At 39.8% G+C, this 24,397-nt stretch overlaps 2 protein-coding genes across 7 annotated transcripts in view; one reads left to right on the forward strand and one right to left on the reverse strand.

The window, feature by feature from the left end:
* Zc3h14 (zinc finger CCCH-type containing 14) overlaps positions 1-15,828 on the forward strand; it is a 41,597-nt gene extending 25,769 nt beyond the window's left edge. For 2 of the 5 annotated variants that reach the window (XM_050151370.1, XM_050151375.1), the window contains 8 exons: positions 2,836-2,910; positions 8,055-8,214; positions 9,002-9,234; positions 12,233-12,353; positions 13,598-13,734; positions 13,998-14,089; positions 14,557-14,663; positions 15,535-15,828. In XM_050151370.1, the coding sequence (XP_050007327.1) occupies positions 2,836-2,910; positions 8,055-8,214; positions 9,002-9,234; positions 12,233-12,353; positions 13,598-13,734; positions 13,998-14,089; positions 14,557-14,663; positions 15,535-15,541 (932 nt within the window). In that variant the 3' untranslated portion in view covers positions 15,542-15,828. The remainder of the gene's footprint in view (positions 1-2,835; positions 2,911-8,054; positions 8,215-9,001; positions 9,235-12,232; positions 12,354-13,597; positions 13,735-13,997; positions 14,090-14,556; positions 14,664-15,534) is intronic. The other 3 variants (XM_050151371.1, XM_050151372.1, XM_050151374.1) reach the window with 3 other exon arrangements.
* Positions 15,829-16,353: 525 nt separating this feature from the next.
* Positions 16,354-24,397, reverse strand: part of Eml5 (EMAP like 5) — a 120,097-nt gene continuing 112,053 nt past the window's right edge. For both annotated transcript variants that reach the window (XM_050151402.1, XM_050151401.1), the window contains 7 exons: positions 23,488-23,676; positions 23,172-23,344; positions 21,533-21,695; positions 20,988-21,091; positions 20,240-20,393; positions 19,633-19,733; positions 16,354-19,411 (listed from right to left, as the gene is read on the reverse strand). In XM_050151402.1, the coding sequence (XP_050007359.1) occupies positions 19,375-19,411; positions 19,633-19,733; positions 20,240-20,393; positions 20,988-21,091; positions 21,533-21,695; positions 23,172-23,344; positions 23,488-23,676 (921 nt within the window). In that variant the 3' untranslated portion in view covers positions 16,354-19,374. The remainder of the gene's footprint in view (positions 19,412-19,632; positions 19,734-20,239; positions 20,394-20,987; positions 21,092-21,532; positions 21,696-23,171; positions 23,345-23,487; positions 23,677-24,397) is intronic.

A 24,397-nucleotide genomic window follows, 5' to 3' on the forward strand; every position in this document is an offset into this window, starting at 1 on the left:
CCCTTGGTGGTGTCAGTTTGTGATCCTCCTACCTTAGGGTGATGCTTTGAAAAGATGTGCTAAGTAAAACTTGAGAGGAAATCATTCTCTTCAGGTATTTCTGTTGTGTTATTTTGCTATAAGACTGTTTAATTTCATTACTGGTTCTGTAACCTATAACATGTTTGTAGGTTGTCCAACAGGAATACAGCTTTAGCAAATGATCTATGAATTAAGGTTTATTCTCCATGATTGTTTTTGCATGGTAATTTTCAAAAGAATTTGCTCTCTCTCTCTTTTTTTTTTTTCTTCTGAGACAGGGTTTCTCTGTGGCTTTGGAGCCTGTCCTGGAACTAGCTCTTTTTTTTTTTTTTAATGTTTATTTATTATGTATACAATATTCTGTCTGTGTGTATGTCCGCAGGACAGAAGAGGGCACCAGACTTCATTACAGATGGTTGTGAGCCATCATGTGGTTGCTGGGAATTGAACTCAGGACCTTTGGAAGAGCAGGCAATGCTCTTAACCACTGAGCCATCTCTCTGGCCCCTGGAATTAGCTCTTATAGACCCGGCTGAGATCCGCCTGCCCCTGCCTCCCGAGTGCTGGGATTAAAGGTGTGCACCACCACCACCCGGCAGAATTTGCTCTCTTTTGCACACATGAGAAATACCTTAATAAAGAGCAGTTGGTAAAATGTTAACTTGAGTATACCTTTTAAAACTTAAAAGCATGTTGCTGTGATGTACCTGGCACCTTATTCTGGCCTCTGTCAGTACTAGGCACACGTGAAATGAGCATACATACATTGATGCAAACAGTCACACCTTCAAAATAAAAATAAATGCTAAATGATTTGAGTATGTGAATGTAAGGGCTCTGTGACTATGAGACATCTGTCACTATTAGTAACAGCTCATCTGGCTGACTAGGTAGATAAATCTTTCCTCACTGCTCCATGTTGAATCTCTCCCAAAGCTGCATATTTAGTTGAAGAGAACAACCTTCCCTGCTAGAACCTTCCAAACAAGCACTCAAGAATACTAGTATGAATTAGTATAAAATCTCTAGAGTAAATTGGAAGGGGGGGAGAGAACATGAGGGAACAGAATGGTTGAGTTGGGGAAGGGACAGAGAGGGAGAGCAAGTAGATATAGAGATATCTTTATAGGAGTCATAATGGAATTAGGAAGAAACCTGGTGCTAGGGAAACTCCCAGGAACCCATAGGTGTGACCCCAGCTAAGACTCTAAGCAATAGTGGAGAAGGTGCCTGAACTACCCTTTCCCTATAATCAGATTAATGGCTTCCCTAATTGTCATCATAGAACCTTCATCCAGTATCTGATGGAAGCAGATGGAGAGATCCACAGCTAAGCACTGGGCTGAACTCCTAGAGTCCAGTTGAAGAGAGGGAGGAGGGATTATATGAGCAAAGGGGTCAAGATCATCATGGGAAAAGCCACAGAGACAGCTGACCTGAGCTTGTGGGAGGTCATGAACACTGAACGGACAGCTAGGGAGCCAGCATGGGACCGAACTAGACCCTCTGAATGTGGGTAACAGTTCTGTGACTTGGGCAGTCTGGGGCCGCTGGCAGTGGGACCAGGACTTATCCTGGGTGCATGAACTGGCTTTTTGAAGCCCATTCCCTGTGGGGGGAAACCTTCCTCGGCCTAGATACAGAGGGGTGAGGCTTGGTCCTGCCTCAACTTGACTTTGCCTCAATTCAGACTTTGTTGACTCCCCATGGGAGGCCTTACCCTCTCTGAGGAGTGGATAAGGGTTTGGGGGAGTAGTGGAAGGAGGGAAGAGAAAGGGAACTGTGGTTGGTATGTAAAATGAAAAGAAAACCTTTCAAGTAAAAAGATTTTAAAAAGAAATGAACGTTAATAGCTATTTTAGGAAGTACTTTATCTGATCAACTAAAGAAAAGTAGATGTATAAATCTAAAAATAACATCAGTGGTTTTCAACCTGTGGGTTGCAACACCATTGGGTCAAAAAATCCTTTCACAGAGGCCACCTAAGACATAGATATTTACCTTACATTTTATAACAGTGGCAAAACTACAATTATGAAGTAGCAGTGACGTATGATATTAGGAAGCCTGAGAACCTGAATTATCCTGAGACCACATCACTTGATGACAGGACTGTCTCCTTAGGTTATATCATCCATCACTGGGAGGAGTCTACTTTCAGAAACAGGTCACTATCACATTACAAAAAGATGCTTGTTGGGCCACTGTTGAGCAGCTGAATGTTCTTACTAAACTCATGGACAGTCTGATATGCAGCCAGCGGAGGATCTAGATCGCAAATTCCGAGTGTCATTTTGTTCCGTTGTTCATTTTGCATCTGTCTATGCCAGTTTGTCTTAAGAATTTAATCACACAGTAATTGTGGAATATGTTTTGGCTTTGGTTTTAAGTTCCCACATGTTTTGCTGTTTTCAAAGATTAGGAGGTGGTCATGGGGAAGGGGAATTAGTATGGAGTATGTAGTAATTATAAGAGTTCCAGAAGCAGACTTTCCATACCTATTGTGTAGTTGATTGTCAGCCCCCGGTCACAAATGACTAACTCCTGTTTTATTCCACCCTTTGGTTTTTGCCACATTTTCTTCAATCCAAGAAGACTGGCCACCTCACATATGGAACTTCATTACCATTTTTGGTTTAATCCAAGAACAGCTTTTTGTTTAACAGAAATATGCTTGAAGACTGTTAATATTAGCAGATTGTGTTGTAGAAGTTTTATTTTTAAGACATTCAAATAAATTCAAAGATTAATTTCTGAGGAATTAATGTTGATATTTGTGTTAAGCTTAGTTAAGTTTTAAAACTTATATTCTAGGCACTCAGCAGAGGCAGTTATTATCCCGACTGCAGATTGACCCGGTAATGGTAGAGACAATGGAGAGGAGTCCAGGTGGGTCATGTTTACATTTTCACTGTGATGTGTCGGTGTTCTGTTGCCATTCCCATTCCTTACACCTCACGCAGTGTAGCATGTAGCTCTTAGATCCTGCCCTAAGACAACACAATAAGATTGATGAAATTTTTTTAGGGCTGGGATGTAAGATCTGCATTTCCTTCATGTGTGGTGTTTTTGCCTCATTTGTGAGCTTTCTTTCCCCATGCTTTGCCTCCTTGACTCTTAGCTGCTCACCTTGCTGCTGTGAAGTCAGCTAGAGCTCCTAGTCCACCTTCTCCCCTATGCCACTCATTCTTGCTGTCTGGACAGCACGTGTCCCTAGCTCATCTTCTCCCACCTTTGCTCTTTTTCCAGAGCTGATTCAGCACCTCAGCACCCCCTCTGCACCAGTTCAACTTACCCAGTGTGCTGACATCACTGTACAGGCTCCTTCTCAGGAACCACTAACCACTTTTCTAAACCTCTGACAAGCAAGTCGACTCACTCCGATACACACCCCATGGGCTGTTTCAGGATGGAGTGCAGTCCTTATATTTGTCTGTGTCTTTGCTTTCCCAATCCCTGCCAGGTCCACATTCAGTGCTTAATAAATGCAGGGAGTAGTTGGATATCTGACACTTTAATTTTCTTTTATTTTTAATTATGTTTTATTATGTGGCCCAAACTGACTCCAGCTTGCAGTCCTGAGTTCATGTCCAAGTGCTTAGGTTACTTGTGCTGCCACCGTGCCTAACACATCTTTTCTTGTGTTTCCCATGAAGCTGTCCTTTGTTGGAAATCCTGCTCCTTGATTCCTTTCTTTGCTTTCTACCTTTTAAGTCATCTTCCCCTCTCAGAACTCCACAATCATTTTTTCCCTAGTTCTCTATGTCTCAACACATGCCTTTGCTCTCAAAGGTTGACCTCTGTCTAGATTTCAGGTTCTACCCATCTGAATGGCATGGAGTCGTTATACTTCCAGCCTTAACCCTACTTCGCCTGCCTTCTGCCTGTTGAGTGCTGAGATGCCCAGCCTTGCAACATTGCATACAGAGTTAACGCATAAGAGTCTTGTTTGAAGTGCGGGGTCAAAGGCTGTTGTTATACCCACTTCATCAGCTCTTGGGCGTTCCTTTTTCTCTTTTCCTTGTTTTTACTGTCATTGCACAGCTCAGCTTGAAGCATTAGGTACTTCTAGGAGGCTAATGAGCGAGCAGTCTTTCTCTGTTCATGTTCCTTTGTTTTGTTTCATACACATAATACTTTGGGGGGGGGGCATCAAGACAGGGTTTCTCTGTAGCTTTGAATCCTGTCTTGGAACTAGCTCTTGTAGACCAGGCTGGTCTCGAACTCACAGAGATCCACCTGCCTCTGCCTCCCGAGTGCTGGGACTAAAGGCGTTCGCCACCACTGCCTGGCATATATAATACTTTATTTCTTCAAGGATATTAAAAGTAGGTTTTGACGTTTTTCTTTTCCCTTCTTAGTCTTGTTTTCTCTTACATTGTTGGTTTTGGCTTTCATGATAGAGGCTTTCCGCATGTAATTCCTTGGTTATCTATTTTAAAAGAGAACCAGTGAAATGTTGATTGGTATTCTGGATTCCTGTGTTGGTCCGTGTGTGTTTGGACTTTGTTTTTGAATGTGGATCCTGAGTGGAGAGTGATTTGTCATGTCAGTCTGGTTTGAGGGGTACCCTGGTTACTAATGCTATTTTATCCTTCTTAGACTGATCAACTGTACCAATAAAAGTCTTCCTAATAATAGCCTGATTGTCAAAGTTGACATAGCTCAGTCAGTAGAGGAGGATCATGGAGAAACCTTAATATTAATTATTATATAGTGTTTACTTAATTCCTCTCCCTGTTTCACTACAGATTTATTTGAGCATAGCTGGTCTTTCGGGAATTTATTGTCTAGAACCCACCTTTTCCAAGGGAGGGGATGTGTAAAATGGGTTAGGATTTTCAGGAAAGCTGCCTCTTAAACAGTCTTTCACAGTGTTCATTCTTGTTACTTTGTTGTGATACCTTTCTGTCCTAGAGCTAGGTAACTCATCCCTGCTTCTGCAGCAGTGATGGACAGGAGAGTACAGACTTGGTCATCTGAAGTCCTCACTGTGGGGGTTGAGGTGGGAGTGGTAAGATTCCAAACAGAAAATAGGTGCATGGACTGAGACTTTCGGAAAGGCTCATTGCTTCTGAAGTGGACATCTAACATGCCTTTCTTTTGCCCTGCCCAAGGTCCCCTTTGTTGTTAGTTCTCAGTCTTTGGAGAACTTTGTGTTCTAAATTAGATAACTTTATTGCTGTCTCAGAATTAGTTTCTACTCCTGCTTTTTTACTTTGAAAATATGGCTGTCTGCCTTTTATTTATGGGTGTATACCTTTTTATTTTAAAAGCAAAACTCTTCGTGACCATTTTTGTTAGGCTTCAGAAAGGGCTAGAAAGTAAATGCTCCATCTAGACAAAGTGTTAGGCTTCTCTCTGCAGGGGTTCATTGTCACCCGGTGCCTGAACTAAGCTGTAGCAGGCAGTGCATGGATGTGTAGAGTAGAGAAATCTAGATTTTGGTCCATCTGTGTACTTGTGGCATGCACTTATGTATGCATGTTCATGTGTTGGGTTCACATGAATGTATGTGCATGCTGAGGCTTAGGTTGATGCTAGGAATCAGCCTCCTTCACTCTTCCACCTTATGTACTGAGGCGGGGTCTCAGGCAAACCTAGAGCTTCCTGATACAGCTAGTTTAGTTCTGAGATTCCAGTCTCTGCTTTCTGAAGCTGAAACGAAGAGGTGGATCACCAGTGCCACCTGATAATTACATGGGTTCTGAGGGGTCCAAACTGCAGTCCTCATGCCTGGCTCAGCAAGTACTTTAGCCACTTAGCAATCTCCCTGGCCCGAAACTGAATTCATTGGACTTTTCCCTAAACTCAGTAGCCTGTGGGAGTTGTGTTCCAATGTTCTTTGGGCTTTTTATCCTTTTGTTCTCGTTGCCTTTCTTTCTCCTCCTTTGCCAGCCCTTTTCCCCTGATGCTCATAAATGCTAACTTTATCTGTTTTCTTTTCAGCATTATTTTTGTCTTTTCTGTGCCCTGCTAAGGTATGAAGTGGTGAGGGCAGCAGTACCACACAAAGTGCAGGAAGGTAGTGCAGATTCCTTACACTGAGATCTGGGCTTTACTCTAGGTAGCCAGCCACACAGTGAGGTTTTTTTTCTTTTCTTTTTTTTTTTTTTTTTTTTTTTTTTGGTTTTTCGAGACAGGGTTTCTCTGTAGCTTTGGAGCCTGTCCTGGAACTAACTCTTGTAGACCAGGCTGGTCTCGAACTCACAGAGATCCACCTGCCTCTGCCTCCCGAGTGCTGGGATTAAAGGCGTGCGCCACCACCGCCCAGCACACACAGTGAGTTTTTAAGAGCTTCAGACTGCCTCAGTAACATGGGAGGAACACTGTAAGTCAGTTTCTTGGTGGGTATCGTAACCGTTGATCACAGACACTGACTGACACTGCCGCTCTTCTCTCCAGAGGTCAGATTGCAAATTTTTACCTTCCTTCTAAATAGGTAGGAACCCTAGAGGATTTCACACTAAATAATTCTAAAATTGACGTTTTTATATTGGCTTCTCCTCTCCCTGTACTTGTGATTTCCCTGCATGTCTTTTCTTCCACCCACTCCACTTCCCTGCTTGTGCTTGCAGTGCAGTCCCTGTGAAGCCCTGTGGTGGTGGAGTGTGGAGTGTGCAGTCCCTGTGAAGCCCTGTGGTGGTGGAGTGTGGAGCATGTGCTGAAGGAATGGGGGGGCACTTTTATTTTTATTTGTTTACTTATTTGAGACCAGGTCTTACTTTGTAGGCCTGGCTGGCTTGGAACATACATTGTGTAGATCAGGCTAGCCTTGGACTCACAGATATCCTCCTGCATCTGCCTCTCCTGAGTGCTGGGACTAAAGATCTCTATAACTGTGCCCAGCATGGGAAGAGAGTATTTTAGCTATTTTTCTGGAAACCTGATGATAGTGTTACTTCCCTGCTCAAGAACCTCTTATTCTTTCCAGACCAAAATCCAAAATAGTGAGGCATGTGATCCATCATTCCATTCTTTCATAGCCAATCCCCCTCCCATACCATCACAGACATCTTTTTAGCTACTCCACACTTGTTCCCTTTTCTCCGTGCCTGTGAAAAGGCCTTCCTTGCTCCAAGTGGTTTTTCTTTGCCTGTATTGGCTCTCTGACTCTCGCTGCTCTCCTTGAACTCATTGTTTTAATACTCATTTTACATATTCATCTTCAGCAAGCTTTTCTTCGGAGGAGGTGCCTCCCTCATGTTTCTACCAGCACCTCTTCATTCCCTTTCTTGGCTTTGCTGTTGTAGAATTGTGTGTGTCTGATTTTCTTTTCCTTTTTATGTACGTACCTCACACAGTCCTTGGTTGCTCAGTAAATAACCATTCAGTGAATTAATAGCCTGAAGTTTGCTCTCTCTTTATTTGTTGATTTTAAAAGACAATTAGCTTTTGTCATATGATGACATACTGATAGGTTATCATCCCCACTCAGAACTTACTCATTCTGTGAAGTAGTCAGTCTGTAGATACTGTAGATGATTGAGCTTGTGGCTTGCACTGAAAGTTAGTGTGACACACATTCATCTTAAAGTTCCATTTCAAAATAGATTTCTTTGTACAGCTGGGTAGAACTTATGCTGACTGAATTCTTACCAGGCAGTATTTTCTGTAAATATTACTGTGAAGAATGAATAGAACCCATTTTGGAAAAGTAGCTCAACAGTTTTTGAATCATAGTTTTTAGGAAACACTAAGATTCTTAAATTCCTTCTGGTTTGAAAAAAAAAGTAGCTTTTCCTTTTACTGTGTACTGTTAATATCCCAAAAGATGTGCTATAGGCAGGCCTTTTTCCACTCTAGGCAGAGAATGTCATTTCAATATGCCACATGAGGAAAGGACTGTCTGAGTTCTCTGAAAAGATGTTTGGAGTAAGATTGACATTCTATTTCTGAGTAGAGATTAGTTGTGATTTTCTTTACAAGTAATTGTAATAATATAAAAGATTGACATTCTTCTCACATGTGTGATTTTAAGAATAAAAGGTATATTCAAAAGTAAACATTTATGGCCAATTTTTTTGGCTCAGATTACTATGACATGGAATCCATGGTCCATGCAGACACAAGATCATTTATTCTGAAGAAGCCAAAGCTGTCTGAGGAAATAGTAGTGACACCAAACCAGGAGTCGGGAATGAAGACTGCAGATGCCCTTCGGGTACTTTCAGGACACCTTATGCAGACACGGTAGATGGTTTTTTGTTTTTTTTCTTGTGTAGCTACTTTGTGTGATTAGATAGTGCAGGGCAGCTGTTAGTTCCCAGTGTCCCTGTTCCTGTAGCTCCCACTAGATGGTGCTTTTATTCAGTCATGGTTAGGCCATGAATTCAGTTTTCATAAATTTGAGTTCATCTTTCTTGTTCAGAAATCCATTAAATAGAAATAAAAGCTCAGAGTATAATTGGACTCCATTGATAAAGGTTTAGTGTTCTGTTTTGTTCTTAAATGTATACCCAGGGAATCGAACTTCAAAAGCTGGGTAACTGAAATCAGAAAATCCTTCTGCAGGGCGTTAATAGTGAAAGCTTGTGTGGTTCCTTCCTGAGAAAGCAGAGTGTGCAGTAAAGAAACAAGTGTTCAGATGACAAAGTCAGTATAAAAGTAAAGCTGATGGCCAGGATGCATGGAGCACCCATGCTAATTGTTCTTTGGCTTGGCTTGGTTTGGTTTCTGGTTTATTTCCATATTGACCCTATAAGGATCAAATGGACAATGGAGTCAAAGTTGAGAGGATATTGTCATTATTAATAAGTACAGGCTAAAAGGTTACTGGTGATGTTGCTGCAATTGCTGGCCATGGCCGTTGCGTGTTAGCAGGATTCTACTTATGCTATAGCAGGAAGTCAGGCTAAGACTGTCTTAATGAACCAAATGCAAAGCAAGGGAGTAACAGTTCTGCTGAAGAGGACTTTAGGAGGCTCAACATTTTGTGTTTGTTTCCCTAATTCTATGGTATTTTTTATCTGTCTGGCAGAGATCTTGTACAACCAGATAAACCTGCAAGTCCCAAGTTTATAGTGACGCTGGATGGTGTCCCCAGCCCCCCAGGATACATGTCAGATCAAGAGGAGGAGATGTGCTTTGAAGGAATGAAATCCGTAAACCAAACTGCAGCCTCAAACAAGGGACTCAGAGGTCTCCTCCACCCACAGCAGTTGCATTTGATGAGCAGGCAGCTTGAGGACCCAGATGGTAGCTTTTCTAACGGTGTGTTGAGAGCTCAGACTTTGCCTTCTCAGCCCACTGTCATTGAGAAGGGAGTCTTGGCCTATTTCTCTGTCTTGAGTGAATTATTGGTTTGAGGCCCCACTTACATTTCTATTCAGTAGCCTCTTTTCTTCTGTTACACAAAACCACCAGTTCGATCCATACTCTCCCTGTGCTTATTCCTGGGTGTTCTGTGATGCTAGTGTTAAAATGAAGTCCAGTCATCGTGACCTACAATATCTCTTTATATTGTGATTGCTGAAGGATGAACCATCATTCTTGATGCATCGGTTGCCTTTTCCTTGAGAAACTTTTGCTTTCCTCATGTGCCAGCAGCCATAAACTTAACTTGAAAGATAGGTTTCAATTTTGGTGTTTTCCACACCTTAGTATTGTTTCTCTGAAAGGAATTTCTTACCTAATCTGACAGAATGCTTGTTCGGAGTATCAGAAAGACCTTACTGATATTAGTACTCAGTGAACCCCATTCCGATGGCACCATGCTTTTAGGCAGCCATTTGTGTTTTCAACACTTCTTACCTCATGGATGCCAGTGACAAGTGTGGTACCATCAATCCTTTATGCTTTCTTTCCTTTTTTTTCCTTTTAGATTTATGTTACGTATTTTGTCCACATGTATGAAAGTGCGGCAGCCTGTGCATGCCTGCTGCTGCATCAAATTCCCCTGGAAATAGTTAGAGCTGTGAGCTGCCACACAGGTGCTGGGACAGGTTCAGAGCACTGCAGCCAGTGCTCTTAGCCACTGGGCCTTTTCTCCATCCCCCAGCTATACTTGTCACTCCTGATTACTAAATCTTAAAAATGAACAGATTCAAGGGAAAAGCAGTAAATTTCCAAGTCTTTACTTAGTAATATTTTTTGACAGAGATATAAATATACATTGATACTTTTTCTTCAACCACTAAAAATAGAGTAAACTAGTACAGATCATGAGTCCACAAGTGAGAAGCACTTTTGAGAGGTTTTTCCTGCTGTGAGTCAGTGTCTTTGTTTGTAGAAGAAACTGCAAGTGTGACCCTAAGTAAAGCAAAATTTTAACAATAAAAAAAATGCAGTAGGGAAATGCACTTTTTTTTAATGGCCCTGCATGCTTTGTTTAAAATAGGGAACGTTTGGTTTTAGTGCTTAATTGCTTAACACTTGGCTCTTTTAAGACCCAGTTTCCTTAAAGGTGAGTTTCCCTGCTAGGCCTTGTTGATCTGTGGGATGAAGCCATGACAATGTCAGTCACATGTTAGTCATGGGTGTGCCTATCTGTGAGTGCCGTGGCCCTTGTGGAGACAGCTGGGATGGGTAGAGCATCTCCTTCACTGTTGCTGGACACTGGGGCTCAAACACTGTAGCAGTGAGGACATGGTATTGCAGGAGAGATGCCTGTGGATCCTGGAAACTGCTCCTTACCCAGTGCAAGCATGGACTTGAGATTTTGTCTTTGGGTTGGTATTTTGGTGGTGTTTAAAGGCGCTAACCAATCGCACGCACCATCTCCCACTACCCGTCACACAGCAGCACTTTACAGCTTTCAATACAAAGTGAATTTACCTCTGAAAATTCAAATGCAAAGAGTTTAGTAACATAGGAAGTAAAATGTCAGTATAGGAAAGGCATTGCTTCACATTTTCTTCACTAAGAAAGTCATCTTATAAAAGACCAACTTTTTAAAACAATTACTTTTGAGTTAAAAAATACTATTTTTGAGTAGCTACTTAATTTTTCTGGCTGTACTGCTTTTTCATATCTAGTCTTTCCTTTGTCGTGGGTCTTCATGTGTGTACCACAGTCTTTTATATAGAGCAGTGCAGAGATGGGACAAAGATCATCTCAAAGTGAGTGAGGTTCTCCCTTCCAGTGCTATAAGTTTTCTTTAGAAATTCTCAAATAACACTTATATATTATAAAATAAATTCTTATTTTTCTTTTTTGCTGTTAGGAGATCAAGCCTTATGGATGCTGAGTAAGCATTCATTGCAGGGCTGACCTCCTAGTCCTCTTTTCAAAGTAACATAGACACAGATCTGTATCAGATATAACACAGTAGTTGGTAAGGTTCCTGTCTGCACCATATGACGCTGCCGTGTTCTCATGGAGGAAGGACAGAAGTTGGGTTTCTAGAGCAGAAGTGTCACCTTCTTTATCTAATAATCTGGTTCTGACCAAGGTGGCTTTCACAGATGTTAGATTTTTGCCGAGGTGTCTAGATGAACTGCTGCCATGCAGAGCCAGATATGCTCACCAGAGCTTGGCACCACTGCTGCAGTATAGCTGAGGTGAGAATTGGCATCCTAAACAATGTGATAGATAACACGTAAGACCCAACGATGGATTTTTTTTGTATGATGTATCAGATCAAAAGGCAGCAGATATGGCCTTCATGTGTAATTTTATTTGGTGCCATAAATTACTTTCATACAGATGTCTTATGAAAGTTAGAGGTCCCATTCTCACGTGCGATATTGTTGATATTGACATGACTTTAATGCAGAGACAGTGAACTCCATTTGTGAGGCTTTTTTTCTAGGTCATGGTTCCCCAGTCTGTCTCCCAGCTTAGCATCTTCTACTCAACCAAGTTCAGACTTGCTCTGTTAGATGACATTCTCTCTCCCCTTTTTCCCCCGCCTGTAGGGAGTGCTGGTCCATTTTAGGTAAAGCTGTTTTCTTTTTAGATACCAGAACAGTTTAGTGCCTTACTCAATATACCTCAGAAAAAGTTCTGAGACTGAAATTTAGACTTTGGTGAAAACTTGAGTTCTACCTACAGAATCCCTGTGTACCAGAGGTTTTATAATGATGACTCTGATCTCCTTCCTGCTAACGTGTTCCATTACTAGGATTGGCCATATCAATTGGGGTTACTTTATAGGGCTGCAAACGTTAAAGAACATCCAATTTTGAGTCTTGGGTTTAGGGCAAATTTATTTGAATAAACTCTGTACTGAAATCATAATTAACAAAATGTTCTTAATTCTTCTTTGAAGCTGAGATGACTGACCTGAGTGTGGCACAAAAGCCAGAAAAGCTTTTGGAGCGTTGCAAGTACTGGCCTGCTTGTAAAAATGGGGATGAGTGTGTATACCATCATCCCATTTCACCTTGCAAGTGAGTAAGATGTCAAATGTGTATTTTGCATATTAATCTCTGCATCTGCATCCTACTTTTTCTTTTCCTTTGTAGAGAAGTTTCATAAGTAAATACTTGATAGATACTATAACCCTCCCTAGAGCTTTGTGTGTGTTGAAAATGGTTGTGTTTGGTACCTATGATCCTGAAATATCTGGGTCCCTTGGGGTCCCTATATATCACATGTAACTATACAATCTGTATATATAATTTGTATATATGTGTTCACAGGCATCATTCATTTTATTTAGGTTGGGAGTAAATTGAGTTATATGAATAATGAAAAATATTGTAGGTGTGGATTAGTTTTCCTTGCCAACTACCTGATATAATGCAAAGAATTGTGTGAGATTGTTTTTAGGTGGTAGTTTTTGTTTGGTCGGTCCCATGACTGGATTGTGTCCTTTTTTTTTTTTTTTAAACTGTAAATATAGATAGTATTTACATGTAAGGACTATAGTACAGTGCCTTGCACTTGAGCTATGCTTACTGTTTTTTAATTTACTTAAGATTTGGGGCTGGAGAGTTGACTCAGTGGTTAAGAGCACTGGCTGCTCTTCCAGAGGACCCAGGTTCAATTCCCAGCACCCACATGACAACTCACAACCACCTGTATCTAGTTCCAAGGTATCTAACACCCTTACACAGACGTACTTGAAGGCAAAACATCAATGCACATAAAATTAACATAAATATATTATTTACAAATGAAATTCAGAATTAAAAAAGTAAGATTTGGATATTCTGCTAAAGTGGAATGACTCAAGACCTCTATTCTGTGATGTTCTACGTTGAGGTTCAGTTCTTCCAGATGTGAAATACAGTTGTATTCTATTTTGGTATTTAGCTTCATTTGAAAAAGTACTAATTGCTTCCCCATCACAGGGGATTGAAGCTACGCATATTAGAGACATGCTCTCCACTGAACTGTGTTCCTAGTCCAGTTATTTCTGTGTGTGTATGTGAGAGAGACAGACTGGATACCACATGTGTGCTGGTGCCTCCGGAGGCCAGAAAAAAACATTGGATACCCTGAGCTTTGAGGTCCAGCCACTCAGTGTTGGTGCTGGGAACTGAACTCAGATCTCTAGAAGAGCAGGAAGTGCTCGTAAATAGTGACACTATCTTCCCAGCCATGCATGGTAATTGTGAAGTCCCTCTACAAAAAACTAATCGTCATTGAGAATGTTAAATATGAATAATAAACTGTTTTTGTTTTGTAGAGCCTTTCCCAATTGTAAATTTGCTGAAAAATGTTTGTTTGTGCATCCAAACTGTAAATATGATGCAAAGTGTACTAAACCAGATTGTCCCTTCACACACATCAGTAGAAGAATTCCAGTACTGACTTCAAAACCAGGTTAGTGACTGTGCACTGTTGTATTTGGGTGAAAAAGTAGAAAGTGCCATTTTCTGGCTCTAAGTGAAATGAAACAACAAAAGAATAGTTTTAGAAATTACTTTACCATTTAAAGAACAAATCTGCCCTTCTTTGCCATTTTATCTTGACTGATAGATAAAACTTGGTATTATAAATTGAGTCTTACTTTAAAAATTCCAGCAGACTGCATTAAAAAATGTTGCCACATAGATTTGACCATTCTTTATTTTGATTTTTGTTAGTAGTCTCATCACCAGCACCATCTTCTAATGGTCAGCTCTGCCGTTACTTCCCAGCTTGTAAGAAAATGGAATGTCCCTTCTACCACCCAAAAGTAAGACATTTTACTTTCCACTCTGAAGTTTGGGTTTCTCTTCTGTGTACATTTTATTTTTGTTTATGCATATGTGTGGGTTTGTGCACATGTTAGCAGATATCCTGCTATGATTCTGCTGAGATTTTTTTTTTTTTTTTTTTGGTTTTTCAAGACAGGGTTTCTCTGTAACTTTGGAGCCTGTCCTGGAACTAGCTCTGTAGACCAGGCTGGTCTCGAACTCACGGAGATCCGCCTGCCTCTGCCTCCCGAGTGCTTTAAAGGCGTGCGCCACCACCGCCCGGCTCTGCTGAGATTTTGTGTCTCAGGAGGAGGTATATTTTTTAAGGCTTTCAGTGGTATTAAGAGGGCATTACCACATCTGTTAGTTTAGTTACAGTGGACTGCTTATGCTTATCTCATGGGTGTATTTCCTGTATTATCTTGCAGATTTTGTTGAACCTTTGTTCCCTCTTGTTTGTGTTTAGCACTGTAGGTTTAATACTCAGTGTACAAGACCAGACTGCACGTTTTACCATCCCACCATTACTGTACCACCAAGACATGCCTTGAAATGGATTCGACCTCAAACTAGGTGAGGATTTAAGTTAGCATCTCTAATTTTAATGGCATTTAGATTTATATCCTGTGTATAGGCACACAAATCTGAGGGAAATTGAATTTTTATCTCCTCTGTACTTTTAAAAATCAGACAAGGATTTTTTATTTTTAGCAAAAATGATTTACAACATGAACTACATTTACCTAGAGATGACATTGTTTAACCGACATCATCTCCAGATGAGTTCTGTTTTTTAATCCAGAGCACAGTGAATAATAGGGAGCCACTGAATCCACCCTTCAGCCCCTCTAACTTCTGAGCATCAACAGTACAAACATAACATCTAGGCCAGCAGATTGTCTGTGTGTATATATTTTAACACACTGCTCTACCGTCTCAGATCAGGGCAGGGAGACTGCTTAGTCTTTAAACTGTTTGCCTCACAAGCTTGAGGATCTGTCCGTGTTTGATCCCCAGAACCCATATAAAATTGTGAACATGCACTTGTAATCCCAGAGTTGGGAAGACAGAGGCAGAAGGCAGATCCTTGGGGTTTGCTGTCAGCCAGCCAGTCCAGCCTACTTGATGAGTGTTCCAGGCCACGGAGAGACGGATAGTGTTTGTGAGGATGACATTTGAGGTTGTCCTCTGGCCTCTATATTCATGTCCATACATAGTTTAAAAAGTAAAAGAAATCCCAAGTCAGTTTTCTTAGACTTTAGTGATGGCAAAATACTGAAGTTTCAGAACATTTTAACATGGCCTAGAAGTTAAATTGCATAATTTTTAAACTTTAATCACCTTTATGTAATTGAATTCTTAAAAGAACAAACACCTTAGCTAGAAGTTTTGTATTTATATGTGGAGAAGTTAATTTAACAAATTTTTGGTTTTATTTATTCAGCGAATGATGCCATAGTCCTACCTGGCAAGAAGATCATGGAGTTTGAAAGCTTCCATCTTCTGAGAGATACTCTACAGAACTTGTCACGTCTTTGAAATTTAGAATATATTGCTTTCATAATATGAATTTTGTTGCCTAACTGAAGTGTCTAATTTTTCAAGTATGTAAGTTTATTAAGTGGTTTCAACATTTTTTGTTTGTTTGTTTTGACGATGAAAAAGACAGTTTTGACTATGGAAGGAGACAGTTTGAAGAAAAGCCAAAGTCTATTAAAACATTTACGGCATATTTGTACATTGCTATTTAACATCATTTTTAGTAATGGTCCTGTAACTTAGGGCTGTAGTGCCTGTTTGAAGGCCATTGTCCTCACAGCTGAATTGCTTTTCCCAAAGATGATGCAGCGTTTTCTCACTGGGTTACAAATATTGCATCATCTTTGAGGAAATAGGAATGGCCAAAATACTAAGGCAGATTTGAACAACTAATTTAAATTTTGTTTTTAATGTCTGAATCAGTTTGCTTTGAAAAGCATAATACAGAGTCTTAGCTTAAGTGCTACTCTGGTAGAGTGGACTGAGATCCCTTGCCTTCTGTGAAAGTAAGTAGTAACATGGTCATATAGGGTAAACATGGTTGGAATGACAAATGCAAAAACATATGAACAATTCATTGAAACGCTTCTATTTACTATTAGCATATAATTTAAAAATAATTTTGGGGAGACTACATTATCACAAAATCATACAAAAAATTTTACAAGTATATACAGAAAGTTTCAGAAAACAGACTTTGAACTCACAAGAGTATAAAATATTCCAATGTTCTGAAAAATATTGTCAGAAATAACTCCACAGAAAATATACTTAGTTACACCTAAAGATCATTCTTGAAATGTAGATTTAAGTGGTATATTTTAAATGCAGAACTATATATAATTACAGAAATCAAATGGGTAAACGTCACAATAAGATGAAACTTGGCCACTGTGTGAAGTTTTATGTGTGTGGTTTTTGAAAGTTGTTAAGGCAAGAAGTGTCAAATGTTTTAAATAACAGACAACTGATTTTTCAAAGACTTGATGTTTTAAAAATTAAAGTGTAAGAGGTGGTTAGTAAAGGGGATAATAAAAGCTCAAACATTTTCAGGACCAAATTTAAACTGTTAAGTTACATAAAGGATGGATAATAAAGTCACGCCTATAAAAGTCTTGTTTAACACTGTGAAGCCAGCCCTTCTACTGCTGTGGTCATTGCCTTTTCATTGAGAGTTAAAAGCATTAAGCTAATTATTCGACCATTTCATAAGTTGGCTTTGGCCATGCTAATCCCATAGAGTAAAGATCAGAAAGAGCAAAAGGACAAAGGAGACAAGGGCCTAAAGCTGCTTGCTGCAAAGGGTCAGGTGAGGTGGCAATTCTTCATTCTGTAAGTGCATTCCATTAAATTTAAGGCATTCATTCTAGCATTGCATCTCAGCTGAAAAATTTTGTTGAAAATTGTGTGAATTTCCAGAACTATGCTTTCTAACTATCACTTTGTAAAAATGTGCATTGATGTGTTCTCATAACTGTCCAGTAAAGACCAGAAGTGGGGGACAGGGACTTAACTGGTTTAGCTTTTTATAAAAAAAAAAAAAAAAGAACATGTGACAACCCAATTACTTTCTGTTATTTAGTAGACAGTGACCGTAAACACAATTAAAAAGGTTTTTTTTTTTTTTTAAGGTAGAGTCTCACATACTTCAGACTATCCTCAAATGCACTATGTAGGCAAGAATGACTGTGAATTTCTGATTCTGTGCTTACACCTGGGATTATAGACATGCCCCATTTAATATGTGGTGCTAGGGATTAAATCCAGGGCTTTACAAATTTAGGTATACACTCTACCATCTGAAGTACATGCTATAGCCCCACATTTGAATGGTTTGTTGTTCAAGACTGTGGTTTATAGACAGGCTTACTCTGACCCTAAAACAATTAACTGGACTACTTGTTCTAAATGAAACCACACAAGAAGTCACCCAGAGAAAGAGTGGACATGGTTGATGATGATGCAGAGTGTGCTATGTGCTTTGGCGTGCATTTACATCGGAAACAAGGGGGATGACAACAACTGGTGGCAGTCTTGGGCTGTAAATTCAGATAGTGCAAGTACACACCATAATTCCCTGGATTTAAAAACTATAGGGCAGATTGTATATGATTCGTCATCCTTTTCACAGTTGGTGGTTAATCCAGCAGGGACTGCCACTTTGGGGGACAAAAGTAGAAAGGAAGCAGTTTTTTCTTTATGGTTTACTTGTTTAACATTATGGACTTTTATAGAACTGAAATTTTTCTGTAACTAAAAGCTGGCAAGCTGTCCAGAGGGGAAATCTTAGAACTATAATATATACCATGCTTAAATTTGAAGGTGGTTTTCTTTTTACATGAATTCTTTAATTTATTGACTCCCATTTTATGTAATACCAGTGTATTTAGAAAAACTTGGCCTAATATAGATGGACCATTTGGCATGAGCAGTGGAAGAGCTTATGCTTTAAGGTCCTTGAAGTTTCTTCATCAGCCTTCAGCTTTAAAACTTGCCAGGCTCCAAGCACTGCTTAGACAAAAGTTCTCTGATGCAGTGTGTTCATTCTGGTTTTAATATTCACAATTTTTGAGCCATAGAAAACATAGCAAACCAAACAGGATTCCAGAGGCTTTGGGGGAGGGAATCTATGCTACAAAGATAATTTACACAGTAAAATAAAAATGAAAATAACCAGTAGAGCATCCTCGGTGTCGTCACATGTAGAAAAATAAGTTTTACACGACAGTCTACTGGAGTTCTCATGTTGAAGAAACTAGCGAGGCTAAACAGCAGAGTCCTGGAAGTTAAGTCCCAATCTTTGGCAGCATTAAAATGGAAGGATTCTGACTGAGTTCCTTCAGATGATCCTGGAGTCATTTTGGAAAACAGCCTTACAGGTTGGCATACATCTAGTTAAACAGCTTGTTTCAATAGAAAACTATAAAAATGTATGCCCAGTGTTATTCGTGTATGAATTTAATGTTTTTTTTACAGAATGAGCAGGTTTATTAATTAGATCATACCTTTAAATATGCAGTATTATCTTTCCGTTGAACTATTGCTATCACAGAACCTTAAAAAACTGTACACTTGGAAATGAATGTTCATTATTACCACTTTCCCATTAATGCCATATTTTGCTTCAAAATTTTATGGAGATGGCTCCGAAACACAAAGATTGACAGCTCGAGCATGAAAACGTAGCCGTCATATGCTGCTGAGGGGATCTATTCTCAGCAGACTGGGGAGCAGTGTCCTTTGCAGAGGGCACTAAACTAATGTTCAAGAAACATTTGCCAGGAAAGCTTGTGTAAGTTCCCCTAAGAAAAATGTTTGCATTTCTAAAACTGACACTTTAGGATGATGGTCACTTACGCCTTTCCTTGTACAAGGGTGAAATATTTCATTGAAGAAATGTTAGAAATGAGAAAATTTTCAATTTTTTTTTAAGACTGCTGTACCCTAAATCTCCTGGGCAAGTCTGCCAAATTACACACTCCTCAATAAGAGGAGGATGGCTTTTATCAAGTAATTGAGTCATTTGCAATGTAATTATCTGGCAGTGTACAGATTATGGGTTGGTACATACAGCAAGCATTGCGAACTGTCAGTCTTCTGCTGTGTGGATGGTTCTCTGCATCCCTCCCTGTCAGTCTTCAGTTAGCACCACTGGACCATGCAGAGTTTGGTTTTGGTTTTTTTTTGTCATGGAACTGGTCTTGAGGTGAGATTTGTTCAGTCTTCTCAGCATCATACTGGCAGTTCAGTGAGGCATATGTACACATTTCCAGACAAACAAACTACAATAAAAAAAAAAGTGACAAGGAGTTCATCACATTCTAGGTTTTTAGATTTTGCCAATTTATCTTTCGGATCACATGTACAATAACTTGTTTGTTTATATGAGGTAATGGCTTTGGAGTCACTGGCTGTTACCATCTGAGAGATACTGGCTGAGTTACTTTAGTAAGTCTTCACTAGTACTGAGGTAGTCATGCTCTTCCTGGACTGAAATACTGACCTGCAGTCATCGCCTCCAGCACTGACAACATGTCGATCACCACTGGTAAATCGAATATTCGTCACATGGGGAGAATGACCTAAGAACCTCTTGTGCTTTGCCTAAAACAGAAAACTCCCTCATTAATGATGTATACAAAGGTTCCCAAAATTTATCACAAGAGTAGGGAGGTAGCCCTCTGGCAGTTTACAGGTCTGTGTACAACAAACTAATTCATTTGGGTAGTCATATCTACAGGTCCCTGGAAGCTTTTCTCTCTGAAAAAAGGGGGTAGGGTGGAACTTAGTAAAAGCTCATCAAAATTTGTCTACGAGTTTCTGGAGACTATAGGGAAGATTTGTGTTTTGAGACAAGGCTATCCTTGAATTCAGAAATCTACCTGCCTCTGCCTCTGAAGTGCTGAGATCAAAGGCAGGCATCACCACACCTGGCCTGGAAGATTTGTTTTTAATATTAAGCTTTTATTTTGGGTGTTGAGGAGGAAACCTTTGGAAATGAAATTTTAACTACAGTATTTAGTATCAGCACCATAACATTTTATATAATGTGGGAAAAGATGAATCATCTAAGATACAGCTAAAGTAATACAAAAATACTAAGCACTTACAAATTTTTCTGGGCATGGAAAATCGTATAATTTAACCATGCCAAAGTCATCTCCCGTCACAAGGCTGATTCCTGAATGAGATACACAGGCACAGGTGACATCTGCTTTCTCAGCATGTCTGGACCAGATTCCCATAACTTCATCTCCCAGAATACTAGGTAGAGGGAAAACAAATGCACCACAGAAAACAAGACATTTTAACCATATTAAACAAAAATAATTACCTCTCCTCTCAAATGCTAGGGTAAAGATGTGTATTTCCTGGCTCTACCAGCTGCTTTATTACTGTTGATCTCTTAGGAAAATGCCATGACATATTCAAGGTCATTACACTAAATGCTCTTCAAGAACTTGTTTGAGCCATGGAAACTGATAAAGTGTAGGATGGTATTTAAATGGAAGGGGTCCCAGAATCAACATACTATTTATTTGTTAAAATTCAAGACAGGATAACAAAGTCATGTATTCCATCATGCAATAATTCAAAAATAGACTTTGCTACTTTTGTTTTTGAGACGGTCATGCAATATATCCCTGGCTAGCCACAAATCTGCTATGTAGATCAAACATGCCTTGACCCTGAATCACTTCTGCCTCCCATACTCTAGGACAAAGTTGATGCCTAGGCTGGTTTCCTGCTTTCTGCTCAAACGTGGCCTTGTTCATGCTACTGAGCCACATTCCCAATCCATAATTTCCAACTTCTCCAACCTCAAAAATCATTTGAGTGAAGGAAGTGTTTATTTACCTTGTCCAGGTAGCCCATGTGATCCTATCAATGGCAGCATGGTCTACAAGGTGTTTTCCTGAAGGCACTTCATAGACATGCCGTTTATAGCAGCCACTAGAAACCTGTTCTCAAAACGAGAGGAAACATCCATTATTAGTAGATACCTTTGTTATGTGTCATCATGAGGACGTAAAAAGTCAAAGCATGAAAGGAAGGTAAGAGATGCAGGTGAGAACGGCAGGAGCAGAGTGAGCTGATACGCACAGCAGTAAACACCAGAGGCCATCGTCTACTATAGTTGGTATGCCTGCTGAGTGATGAGATTCTAAACACTTGCCACAAATTATCTTCTGAGGCAATGGGCATGATAGTTTATAATATGTAACCCATAACATGTACACATAAATAGTAAAGTTCAATTTCACAGAGCAGGATACAGAAGTAATACAGAAAAAAACAGATCAGTGAGTTCAGGTACAGTCCCTAGGGCTTTAAATGCATTCACACTAAAGAAATGTACAAGCAAATATCTTTAGAAATGGGGTGCAGTATTGATGCTGTACCTGGAGATGTCTGCTATCTGCAGAGAAGTCCATTTGAATGACAAAGCTTGGAATGTCTTTGCAGTAGCTGATTCGGTTAAGGGTGGGACCCAATGTTAGGTCATAAAAGTCCACTGAATTCTCACTAGAACCCACTGCCAAATACCGGGAATCTGGACTAAATCTGAATGCATAAAATGTTAAAAAAAAAAAAACACCGTTAGGTCCCATGTAATTGTTCAACTGTTTTTAATATCAGGGTCTTACTCCAGCACCTGAAAAATCAGTATTTGATGTTGCTTTAAGTTACCTAGGAGACATAACTTGCAAGCACACAGATTGCATTTGCCTAGTAACAGTAAAGATTTTTACAGTTTGCTTATACTAAATATTGTCTTCCAATTCTAATTTTAAAATAAGTTGGTTTGGTTTGGTTGTTTTGTGAGGGTTTCTCTATGTAGCCCTGGCTGTTCTTTAGACTAAACTCAGGGATCCGCCTGCCTTTTGCCACCCAAGTGCTGTCATTAAGTGTGCACCACCTCAGCTGGCTTCAAAATAATTTAGAATTGCTAAATCAACATACTTAATAAGATAGAAAAATGATGTCTTAATATCCAAATACCAGTCAAATTAGCTCACTTGGGTTGTTAGGGTAAAATGACAACTCTAAGCTGGAAGAATATTTATTAAAAGGTAAATCACAAAAGTTCTCCTCTATCAGTCACAGGAAGCAATAGGGTACAAACCGAGTCTTGAAAAATGTCCCAGGAGTCTTGTTGAGTAACAATAGAGACGTGGAGAGGTGAAGAAAAGCCCTGAGATTTCTTTTATAAAAAGTGTTTTACAGTGGAAAACACCCATTTTTGACAGACCCAGACCCAGTATAGCTACTATGAAAATTAGTTTAAGCACTAAGAAAAGATCAAGAAAGGGTTAAAGGCCCCAGAGACCATTCAGGAGTAGGTAAAGTCTCCCACTGCCATGCCTGCCAGACCTGAGTTCAGACTCCAGAATCCACATGGTGGAAAGAGAGGACCAACTTCTACAAGTTGCCCTCTGACCACCACTTGTGCACCCTGTAGTATGTGTGTGCCTACATATATACACGGCAAATCTTTCACAAAAAAAAAAAAGGTTTGGTTAATTTGAATTCTGGCAAATAGTTATTTAGTATTGCCTGAATTAATGAACTGGGAAAGCAAGGAGAAGCTCTGGGGAGGAAGGCCACAGTTGACCTGTGAAGCCTTGCTGGGATTAAGCAAAGGTATTTTAACCTTGGTTTTCAAACTTCTGGATGGCTGCTGGCTTTCATATTATCAGCACAAACCAGTTCTCAGTAAGGCAGTTTACTACACACGTCTAGTAGTTGGTATCATAAGATAGGTGATATTCATTAGGATTTTTTTATTTAGCAAGAATAATTTAAATATAACCACACCAGCATGCAGCTTATATAACATGTATAATTGCTAGGGGTGTAGCTCAAGGAGTAGAGTCTTTGCCTCAAAGGCATCAGGTCATGGGTATCTCCATACTGCAAAAATAAATAAGGAATTACATGTCAGGACCTATTCTAGATGTATGGGCAAGTTTTTTTTTTTAAGTTTATGTTGGTCATTGTAAAAATCAACTAGAAAATTTATTTCATCTGTTGACTAACCTGATGTCATGGATTGCACATCGCCTGTCTCTCTTCTTTCCCCATATTTTCAGAGAACTCACAAGTAATATAATAAATTCTCCATTTTTCATTCCAATAGCCACCATGTCCCCTTCAGGGCTATAACACACTGTCTGCGCAGCATGTCCCAAATTTACTTTGTTTAGCATCTTCTGCATAAGAAGCAAGAATCACAGGAAACATTTACAGTTGAAACCAGTTTTCCTCAAACCTCAATATCAAGCTAAAGCTAGCAGTTGAGGATTTGCACTTCTTAAAAACTGTAACCTCTCATTAAAAAACTGTATATACCTACTTTATCAGCAATATCCCAGAGTCTCACTGTCCCATCTTCTGCAGCAGAAAGGAAAAAATCCCTGGAAGGATGTGTTGCTAGTCCCCATATTGGCCCATCCACATGACCATTAACTAAAATGTTACATGCTGCATTTTTCTCTCCAACTTCAATTATTTCAGCATTCCTTGTCCCAACTAATATCTTGCCCTGAAACACAGAGGGACCAATCCACTTAATGCAATACAACAGTTACATGCTTTGAACTAATCTAATTGCAAAGTAATCATTAGCGCATACAAATGTTTCTCTTCCTAGGGACACATAATGGCAACATCTTGGGCTACTTGCATGGTAGAGTCTGAGCTAGAGACAACTTCTCTCTGCGGTGACGTATCTATACACTTCAGTATTCAGAGTTTTGACTTTGACTATGATAATATTATGACCTCCAGAGTGGGAAAAAGTGCACTGAGACACAAAAAGAACTAGAATTCATCTTTTAGTTGAAAAGTAAACTGCTAAGTTTGGTGGCATACACCTGTAATACCAGCACGTGGTAGGCTGAGGCGTGATGACTACGAGCTCCAGGCCAGCCTAGACTACACAGCAGAACTTGTCTCAGCAGAAGAATGTTTAAACTTAACTAGGATTTAAGTATACAGATAGGACAGCACATGCATTTGATTTATAGGCACACAGTACAAGTGCATACCAGTTTTCACAGAAATGTATGAGATTTTGTTTCTTTGGGGGGTGGTTTTATTTGTTTGGTTTTTTTTTTTTTTTTCGTTTTTCAAGACAAGATTTCTCGGTGTAACTGTCCTGGCTGTCCTGGAACCAACTCTTGTAGACCAGGCTGGCCTCAAACTTGCCTAGATCCACCTGCCTCTGCCTTCCAAGTGCTGGGGTTAAAGGCGTGTGCCACCAC

Source organism: Alexandromys fortis, unplaced genomic scaffold, assembly GCF_014885135.2.
Source record: "Alexandromys fortis isolate MF-2015 unplaced genomic scaffold, M_Fortis_MF-2015_v1.1 scaffold_63, whole genome shotgun sequence".
Lineage (NCBI taxonomy): Eukaryota > Metazoa > Chordata > Mammalia > Rodentia > Cricetidae > Alexandromys > Alexandromys fortis.